Below are 10,751 nucleotides of genomic sequence, written 5' to 3'. Positions count from 1 at the left end.
CCTAGACCCTTCATCAGATGAAGGGTCGAGGCCCGAAACGTCAGCCTTTCAGCTCCTATGATGCTGCTTGGCCTGCTGTGTTCATCCAGCACTGCACATTGTTGTCTCAGATTCTCCAGCATCTGCAGTTCCTGCTATCTCTGGTTACCATTCGAAACTGTTTTTGACCAAGAATCACTAAGCAAATGTTACAGCATCCACGAAATAAAAATATACATTTCCCATTAGCAAACAACTTTTACAAGTAGACAAGTACATATAAATCCTCTGAATTACAAACTTTCTTTCAATTTAGCTGCACTAATTGTTGCACATACTCAAGTCACCAGAAAAAGGGAACAAGTTTTTAAATACAGATGGTTTCAAAACTACAAAACCAGACATAGCAGTTTAACAGCCCTGAATCAAAACTTGTATCAAGAACATAAAAAGGTAACGTAAACTCATGTCAGCTGCTCTTGTAGCACCATGTACAACAACAGAGGATTTTGAAGAATGAGTTATCAGTTAGCGAATACAAAATGCAGGAATTATATATCATATTTAATTCATGTTCAATATAAACTGTGTCTGTTTTGGTAAATTTTTACTGTAATGAGCAGCAGCACAAAAATAAACTATTAACTCACCCACAATGAATTAGTCTCCATGAAGAGACACAAGAGCACTCAAGGTGTCAATGTTGAGTTTATCCAAAGAAAGAGATGACCACACAGGTTAGAACAGCATGCACCTATACGGCACTATTTATCATAGGGATATGTCAACATCACAGATGACTTATGTCCACAACTTTTCCAGCTAGTGACAGATCAGGTCTTGGGTCAGGTATGGCATGGTTACGTGTATACAAAGCCCTTAACGCCATCTAGAAAATTAACCAAACTGCAATCTGAGTAGTAGTAAGTAATAATCACTCAAATGTCTTGTAAATAGAAGGTGGGCTGAACAATCCCAAAAATCAACTGAATCAATCACGCAGCCTACACAAATCTTTTAAGACAGTTAACAAATTCCATTGCTGTTCAGCCAGACTGATTTAAAACTGACATTTAGAACACATTTGAATTTTAGTAGTGCTCAAAAAGATTATTTTCTGATGAGAAACACTTCAAAGTCATGTCCAGGTTACAAAGGGGAATATTTAAAACATTCATTAGTCCAACACCTACGACAAAATGAGAGACTTATACTTTTTTTTTAAACTGCCTGATCTGACAACAGTTTTAGACAGAGATTAAATCTAGTTTTTTTTTTAAAGAAAAGGTCATAACTATGTAATTTATATCGTATCATTCAAAATTCGCATTCACTGTGCAACACCATCTAAATAAGAAAAAGCAACAAAACTTCCTGGTTTTCTGGAATAAGCAAAGCTTTTGGACAACAGCCATCATGTTAGAAATGATGTAGCAAGTTTCGCTCAAAATATAAATCCATTTCGATGAAGCCAATGTCCACAAAAAACTACCCTCATTATAGCCAAATAAGGCAGTAAAAACAGAAAACAGCATCTATACTGCAAGCAAACAGGGCCTAAAGCCAATCACAACTATATACAAAGGTCAAGAATAAGGGGATGTGTTATTTAAATACTAGTTATGTTTAAAGAACTTACATTTCTACAGCACCGCTCAGTTCCTTATGAAGTTTCAAAGTACTTTACAGCCAATGAATTACTTCTGTAAAGTATTGTGTTTGTTTTGTAAATCTAACATTTATATTATGCACAATATGGCTACATAAATAGTACTGTGATGTATGATCAATTAATCTGTTTCCATAGTTTTCACAGAATTTGATAGAAGTAACACAGCCAAGAGAAGTTCTTCCAGCATTTCTTCCAAAAGTGACATGAAATACTTTCTAACTGACAACCTAGGCTGGTCAGGCCTTTGCCTAATGATTCATTCTTGCATTACAACCATGAATGGCTACAATTCAAGAAGTGCATCATTAGCTGTAATATACTTTGAGAGATCCAGTGAAAGGTAGATATAAAAATATATATTTTCATTAAAATTGAAGATTCACTGCTGTTTCAGAACTTGAACACACAGTACAATGATATTTCAGTCCAATACGAAGCTACTTTTTGTCAAGTGTGTTGTATTTGGAGTACAACTAAACTAACGCTAATGTACAATTTCATACTTTTCACACGAAAAAGAATGTTCAATAAGGACATCAGGAATGTAATCTTATATTAGTTTCTAAGTAGAATAGTTTTAGAATTTGACTAGTTATCTTCAGCCAGATACAATGATTCCTCTCAGTATTTCATTACTTCCTGCTGCTTAGATGCAATAAAAGGTGTGTGTATGCATTTATGCAATATATACTATTCATATAATTTATTTCACAGATTAGACTTTGAACTAGTGGCATTTAGATTTTGGTCTGAAAGTATGAGGAGATTTAATTATTAACTTTATTTCTGGAGCCAATTTTTAAACCAGTATAAAAGAGGGAGTCTCTGGGGTGACAATGGGGATTTGTTTACATGAAGAATTTAATGAGTGGACAGAGTAAGCATTATTTTGCTGTCTGTTAAGAAGGATCAATAATTTTGTTTGGCTTGGGGAAAAAAAAATGTTGCTTGGAAAGCTTTTGTTGGGGAGTTCAAATAAGTCCTGGTTGAAGTTAGACGAATGAAATAGTTTCTCCAAGACAGAAGAATAGAGTTCAGAAAAGTTAGGAAATAGGTTACCTAAGATTTTAATTTGAAAGTTCGAGACTAGAATTGTTTGGTTAGAACCCTGAAGGAGTCATTCCAAGTTGACAGAGTCTAAGCTCAGTTGTATGACTAATCAAAGAAGAGGCTACCAACTCTCAAGATTCGGAATTGAAAGAAACAGTCAAGTTAAATCTAAAGATGTAATAGAGAAGTGAACTTTCTTTGGTGCTTGAGTACCATAAAGTGATGGAGTTGAGAAGAATGTGATTGTCTTTTAGTGTCCATTCCAAATTTTTCTGAAACTGTCTTGTGCGTAAATAGCTTCATTTATGCTGTTTTATCTGCTTTCTCTTTCCATAATTAGCTTCTGTTTCATTGCCAAAGCCAAATCTGCTGCAATGTCTTGTGTTTGAGGGAAAAACCAGCTCATTAAATAATCAAAAAGCCAAATTTCAGGCTGGGACCTGACTTGTCCAGTATCAGCTGGGATTATAAAATTCAAGCCACACACAGTTAGGTTATGGGAAATCTCTGCATTATACCGAAAACAACAAATTTATCTGGACAGTGAAACATCCAGGTAATTAGTAAATCCTGAATGGCTGTCAATTTAATTAGGATACACAGTTAGCTTTTGCCTTTAACTATATCTTCGAAGAATATTCTATGTTTACCCAAGTTGGTTTTATGTCAATCAAGTCAGTTTTCATCTTTGGCTGTCCTAGAAAATCTGCATACTTAGAATTTTGCCCACCACCAGGGAAGCTAATTCAACTGTGAAATGGCTTCACAGGTAACTGAATAAGAAATCAAGTTTCCATTTTAACTTCGATGTAAAGGGAATAAGGGTAGCATCATTCTTATGTTATCTATCAAAACAGCAGCAACGCGTATGATTTAGTCTTATTGCTGTTACACACATTGTTTAAAACCAACTAGTGGATTTAGAGACCATTTGACAGACTGTACACTAAGTTCGCTTTTCTACAAGAGGTGAATTACAAGACAGCATGTGATATATTCCAGTCATGAATGGAAGATAGATGTACAATGCCATAGCAGTCATGTCGTGTGACTCGAATGAGAGGCTTGGGCAAATTAACCTGAAAATATGAGTTCTAATCTCACTGTGGCAGTCCAAAAATTCGAATTTTTACTCAGGTATATTCAATTTTTGCAACAATTTGTAGCTTTTCAAGAAGGTCCATCATCCCGTCTTTCAGGGTAACCAGTTTTGGCAATAAGTGCCGTCCTTGACAGCAACATCGACATCTGAAGTAGAAATATAAGGAAGACTTCCACGCCTTACCTTTGTTGTCCTAAGATAAAAGACAAGAAAGTTGCACATCCCATCATTGAAGATCTATTACCGGACTGGTCAATGACACTGAACCAGAGAAAATGTATAACGCAATAATTCTGATGATGGGACGGCTACTTCTTCTGAAGTTCTCTGCCCAAAGGCAAGTCTGACCCAAAGTAGCATGACATTGTTTACTGGCAAGGCACGAATGCAGGTCCTGAATCCAACCCAGCTGGAACAGGGATCAATGTGGTCCAAACCTGTCATCTAGCTACTGGGCCTCCAAAGAGTCCAGGTTGCTGTTACAACACACGTGGTAGCTTGGAGTTACACATAGTAATAGTAGAGGCTCCAATTCTATTTTCCATCACACTGTTGTCCAGACATACCTCTCACTCTTTCCAACTGCCATGGGCTTGTGTTGGCAAGATTTACAAATTGATCCTCAACCTGCTTAGCCATGCTGTGAATACGCTTTCCTTGCTCATCAAAAACCAAAGGCAGGGATGCTCCCACAGTGCCACAAAACCTTGTACAGTTGACTACCAATTCATAAAAGATCACAATGTTTTTTAAGGTGACTTGTATAAATAAAACAACAAAGAGTAAACTTAAATATGTTGCGCAACATCAAATTCTCATTGCATACTACTTTTGCCAGTATTTCTGATATTGCAGCAGAATGAAGCACACTTCAATATAATTGAAGAAACTCAGATGTGATAAAATAATCTAAAATAATTTTTACAAACAAGGATCCATTTACCTGACTAATCTCATGGTGAGATATCTGAAGAGACTGTTGCATGGGCTCCAATTGTGTTTGGCTGGCCTCCATACGTTCTTGCAGTTCTGTTGTCTCCTGGTGAAGTCGTTTCAGCTCCTCCTTTGCTTTGATAAGCTCCTCCTCACAAGATAATATATGGGTTTCCTGAGCTGAAATTTCAGTCTTTAGTGATGAGATCTGGAACCAGAGCAAATAATGTGAATATACATAGATATAAACATGTTTGCTTTCTTTTGTTTTTTTTTAAATGAACACTGTGTTACGCTGACAGTCTCAATTTCTCTGTTCTCCTCATTCACTCTTAAGCTGTCTCGCTATTCTATTCTCCATAGGTACAAACATGGCACTGTAATAGCATGCAGACCAACCTTTAACTTGCAATGACTGAATGCCAGCTCTCCAGGACAGGCACAGCAGCAAGGAAAGGTAGGTTCTTTACTAGTTACCAGCCAGAATGCTGGTGAAAGCCCGACTTCTGCTTAAATAGAATAAACCTGCAAAAATTCAAGTCTCTGGAAGATTCAACTTAGCAAGGTTGCAAGAAAATATTACTGCTGTGGGCCTTGCCACCAGAAGTTGGTTTGGGATTCTCAGGAGACTGAGGGGAAACAACTTTCAACATGTGGCTCAGCAAAATGGGCAGAAGCACTCATGTTGGAGGCTGGGAGAACTGTAGGCTTGTTCCTGTAAATAATGTCACATAATAAAAAATGGGATTATTGGCTATTTAAACAACAATGTAACATAAGAACCAGAAACAGGAGTTGGCCATCTGGTCCTTCGTGCCCGCTCTGCCATTCATTAAGATCATGGCTAATCTTTTCGTGGCCTCAGCTCCACTTACCTACCCTCTCACCATAACCCTTAATTTTTGAACAGTAAAGAAATTACCTTAGCTTTAAAAACATTCAGTGAGGAAGCCTCAACTATTTCACTGGGCAGGAAATTCCACAGATTCACAACCCTTTGGGTGAAGAAGTTCCTCCTCAATTCAGTCCTAATTCGCTCCCCCTAATTTTGAGGCTAATAAGGGATATCTTTACACTAGTTTCATGTATGAGTTGGCTACTAAGAAGTGTTTAGATGATGTTGATGTTAGTTTGTTTATTACAGTAAAAGTTTGAAATCTTGTTTCTATATTCCTGTGATTTTAGATTTAAATTCATACAACCATAGGAATAGGAGTCAGCCTTTCAACTTCTTGAGCCATTTCCACCAATCAGATGATTTATCTGCACTGTAATTTTTCTTACCCACTCAATACCCTTACCCAACAAAATCCTATCGTGCTCAGATTTGAAATTTTCGATTGATCTAACTTCAACTGTATTTTTGGAAGAACAGTAAGTTTACATAGAAGTTGTCTTGATTTGCATTGCTATTGCAAAGAGTAAAAAGCCTTTATTCCAGTCAGCAATTCCTTGGAACAATGTGTAGCATTGAAATTCAAGCTGCACTGCCAGGAACTAACTTTTGAAATGTCAAGTGTCTTTTGCACTTGCTTAGTAATAAGAAAATAATTGTGACATTTAAATGGGATATGGCTTTAAGTCATGGAACCTTAATTGAATGAATCTATCAAGTACATCAGTCCATTAACCAATCATCCGTGCCATTATATTCATAAACAACCAGGACTTACCAACTGTGCCTCTTCGGTGCACTTCTGTCGCATGTCATTAAGCTCCTCCTCCAATTGGTTTTTTTGTTGATCCAAGCCATTGAGCACTTCTTGCACTTGTTGCCTCTGCTCTTGTAACTTTTGGAGGTTTGTACTTTCTTTATCAACTTCATCTTGGAGGTCCTGGAGACAAAATATTTATTGTTATGAAAACACATTGTATTACTAAAAAACATGTGTTTGATGTAAATTATTATTGCAATCTTCACAACAGAAGTTTAATTTCACTACCGAGAACATTTTGATGAAAGCCTAAAGTATGGTACAACTTTGGGCTGGGTGTCCTCCTCTTTTGATGTATGATCCTACAATACTTCCTCAGATACTGAAGCAGACCATGTTCAAATACAACAAAATCTGGACAATATCCAGGCTTGGACTGACAATTAGAAGTAATGTTCATATCATACAAATGCCAGGCTGTGACCATCACCACGAAGAGACAATGTAACCATCGCCCCTTGAGTTTCTGACCAGTGGAGAATTCAGTCATGGTAATGCCATTGAATGTCAAGTGAACTTGCCACACAAACACAGTAGTTACAAGAGCAGGTCCAAGGCTGGGAATACTCTGGCCAGTAACTCACTTCCTGACTCCCTAGAGCCTGTCTATCATCGATAAGGCACAAATCAGGAGTGTAATGGAATACTCCCCATTTGCCCGGATGGGCGCAGTTCCAACAACTCTTAAGAAGCTTCATACTATCCAGGGCAAAGAAGCTCATTTGACTGGCACTGCAACCACTCATTCTCTCCATCACCGATGGTCAGTAGCAGCAGTGTGTACTATCTACAAGATGCACTGATGAAATTCACCAAAGCTCCTCAGACAGCACCTTCCAAACCCATGATCACTTCCATCTAGAAGGACAAGGGCGGCAGATACATGGGAACACCATTACATTCAAGTTCCCCTCCAAGCCACTCAGCATCCTGACTTGGAAATATCTCATTGTTCCTTCATTGTCACTGGTTCAAAATCCTGGAATTCCCTCCCGAATGGCACTGAGAGTCAACCTAAAGCAGGTGGACTGCAGCGGTTCAAGAAGGCAGCTCACTGCGACCTTCTCAAGGGTAACTAGGGATGGGCAAGAAATGCTGGCCAACCAGCAATGCCCACGTCTCACAAATAAATAAAATAAGAACAATGCAACAAAATGTCCCAGGGTACTTCACAGGAGCACAGCAAATTACGCATGAGATGGAGCGTTTGTCTTTTTACTTGCTGCTTCAAGATGATTATTTCCTCGTGCTTCTTTCAGTTTACTTTGTTGCACTGACTGCAGTAATCTCTCTATTAACAAGATCAAAGGGTGATCAATTTAGTGAATGATTGTGCTCAGTCTGCAAGAGTGACTCCAACTTGTAGCTGCTTGCAATTTTTATTATTTATCATTTTAATTGTTGTTATTTATCCCAGCTTCACTCTACCCTCAGCCTCCAACATCATTCCAATGCAAGTCAGTGGAAGCTTTTTTAGGCACTTTACAGACTTTCATAGAAACACAGAAGATAAGATTAGGAGGCAGCCATTCGGTCCTTCAAGCCTGCTCCGCCATTCTTCAGGATCATGGCTGATCATCCAACTCGATAGCCTAATCCTGTTTTCTCCCCATGACCTTTGATCCTATTCTCCCCAAATGCTATATCTTGTTGCCTCTTGAATATATTCAATGTTTTGGCATCACCTACTTCCTGTGGTAATGAATTCCACGGGCTTACCACTCTTTGGGTGAAGAAATGTCTCATCTCCATCCTAAATCGTCTACCTGGAATCCTCATACTGTGACCCCTGGTTCTGGACACACCCACCATCATCCTCCCTGCATCTACCCTGTCTAGTCCTGTTAGAATTTTATTAGTCTCCGAGATCCCTCCTCATTCGTCTGAACTCCAGCACAAACAATCCCAACCTCGTCAATCTCTCCTCATACGTCAGACCCACCATCTTGGAAGAGCCTGGTAAACCTTCGCTGCACTCCCTCGAGAGCAGGAGCACTTTTCCTCAGAAAAGGAGACTAAAACTGCATGCAATATTCCAGGTGTAGTCTCTCCAAGGCCCTGTAAGTTCAACAATTTTGGGATGTTGCAAACATTTAGTTCATAGAACATGCGCTTTTGAATGTAGCTTTTGCTTTTGGGAAATTAAAGCCTTAACCTTAGAAAATGGGATAAGTGCAACTAAATCAAACTTAGAGCTTATTATTCTTAAAAGGTTTGGGCCACGTTGACTTTAAGAGGCTAACAGGTCAAAAGCCAAGATCATAAAATAGCAAATGGGCTTATAGAACTGAAGAGCTGGGGACATGTTTGCAATGAAGGGCAGTGTACACACAATGTTTTTGGAGTTAGAACTAAGTTAGTCTAAAAGCATTCAGTAAACAAAAATATTGCAAAAACTTCATCAAATCAAAAGAAATTTAAAATAAAGGATAATTTAAAGTCAGATTTCAGGATAGCACAGAGCAACTATGATTGTGGAGATGGGTAGAGCGTATGAAGGTTTTCTGGTTTCAATTAATCATGGTGTTTTTTGAGATCATTAGTTGCAGTTTGAATATGGTTTGCAGCTCAGTGAAAGAAGATAGCCCATGTAAAAGACAGTTAAAAAGACTGACATTATAAGCAGAGCAAAATACTTGCATTAACTGTATGGAATCCAGATAAAACTTAATCTCAATCGGCAGTTTGAAAACAAAGAGAAGCTGGAAAATCTTTTAAGTCTGAAGCCACTGGGAAAATGTACTGTAATCCTCCACAGAGTCTTGTGTCAAAAGAAGGCAACAAACAGATTAGCTTGAAAGTATTGAGAAAGTGCCCAAGTCAAGAGACTCAGACATCAATAGTCAAGCAATGGCAAGTGAAAACCGAAAGAAATCGCAAATGCTGTAAATCAGGAACAAAAACGGAAGTTGCTGGAAAAGCTCAGCAGGTCTGACAGCATCTGTGAACAAAAAAATCAGAGTTAATGTTCCGGGTCTGGTGAAGAAGGGTCACCGTACCCAAAACATTAACTCTGATTTTTTTTCTTCACAATGGCAAGTGAAAGTTGTCTAACCAGAGCAGGGAAGAATTATCTGGAGGACTGTGCCATACTCATGGGGTTCCTACAGAAGTAAACAACTTTAAAATTGATGCATCTTTTATGAAAATTTTTGGGGAACTAAAATGTAAACCTGAGCACACAACATGCACAGTTGTAAAACAAACAATTAATTCAATAGAGATAACAAGGTGTAGAGCTGGATGAACGCAGCAGGCCAAGCAACATCAGAGGAGCAGGAAAGCGGACATTTCAGGTCTGGACCCTTCTTCAGAAATGGGGGAGGGGAAGGGGATTCTGAAATAAATAGGGAGAGAGGGGGAGGCGGATGGAAGACGGATAGAAGGAGCAGATAGGTGGAGAGGAGACGGACAGGTCAAGGAGGCGGGGATGAGGCTGGTAGGTAGGAGGAGCATTTAGGTGGGAGAAAGGACGGACAGGTCAGGGAGGCAGGGACGAGCTGGGCTGGTTTTGGGATGTGGTCGGGGGTGGGGAGATTTTGAAGCTTGTGAAGTCCACATTGATACCATTGGGCTGCAGGGTTCCCAAGCGAAATATGAGGTGCTGTTCCTGCAACCTTCGGGTGGCATCGCTGTGGCACTGGAAGAGGCCCAGGGTGGACATGTCGTCCAAAGAGTGGGAGGGGGAGTTGAAGTGGTTCGCGACTGGGAGGTGCAGTCATTTGTCACAAACTGAGCATAGGTGTTCCACAAAGCGGTCTCCAAGCCTTTGCACAATTTTCTTTAGATCAATGGGTTTTGGCATTGATTCTGTTGTTATCATGCATATCTCCACTAATCCCATCTATTGTTTGTTTACTCACTGCATTTCTATTCTCCTGTGCCTTGTACGGTGCCTTTTTTTTGTCATTCAGCCAGACCCACAGTTTACCTGTTCCAGTACAAGTAAAATACTTGATAGGCTATCTGGTAATATGCAAAATTGCCCAGCTATGTCCTGATCACAAAACGTAGGACAAATGTAATTCAACCAATTATGCCCATCAACTTTCAATCATTAAAAAGTGATGCTGACAGCAATGCTCAAAATATGCAGAGCAGACAAGCAAACGTGCCTCTGAATTCAGAGTGTGGAGCTGGAGCAACACAGAGGTCAGGCAGCATCAGAGGAGTAGGAAGGTTGAGGTTTCAGGTTAGGATCCTTTTTCTGAATATAATATCTGAATGAATAAGAAATGGCATCAATTCAGAGCAGGGAATAACGAAATTTTGAGAAGAGATCAAAGCTACAACTGAAGAC

At 39.1% G+C, this 10,751-nt stretch overlaps 1 protein-coding gene across 1 annotated transcript in view; it reads right to left on the bottom strand.

Annotated features, from left to right (window-relative positions):
* Nucleotides 1–10,751, bottom strand: part of eps15 (epidermal growth factor receptor pathway substrate 15) — a 128,796-nt gene that overhangs the window by 28,695 nt on the left and 89,350 nt on the right. The window contains exons 15-16 of the mRNA XM_048602094.1: nucleotides 6,410–6,571; nucleotides 4,747–4,944 (exon numbers count right to left, since the gene is read on the bottom strand). Of these exons, the coding sequence (XP_048458051.1) occupies nucleotides 4,747–4,944; nucleotides 6,410–6,571 (360 nt within the window). The remainder of the gene's footprint in view (nucleotides 1–4,746; nucleotides 4,945–6,409; nucleotides 6,572–10,751) is intronic.

Source organism: Rhincodon typus, chromosome 10, assembly GCF_021869965.1.
Source record: "Rhincodon typus isolate 14 chromosome 10, sRhiTyp1.1, whole genome shotgun sequence".
Lineage (NCBI taxonomy): Eukaryota > Metazoa > Chordata > Chondrichthyes > Orectolobiformes > Rhincodontidae > Rhincodon > Rhincodon typus.
Note: the sequence above shows the minus strand (reverse complement) of the source record. Positions and strands in the feature narration are given on the sequence as shown.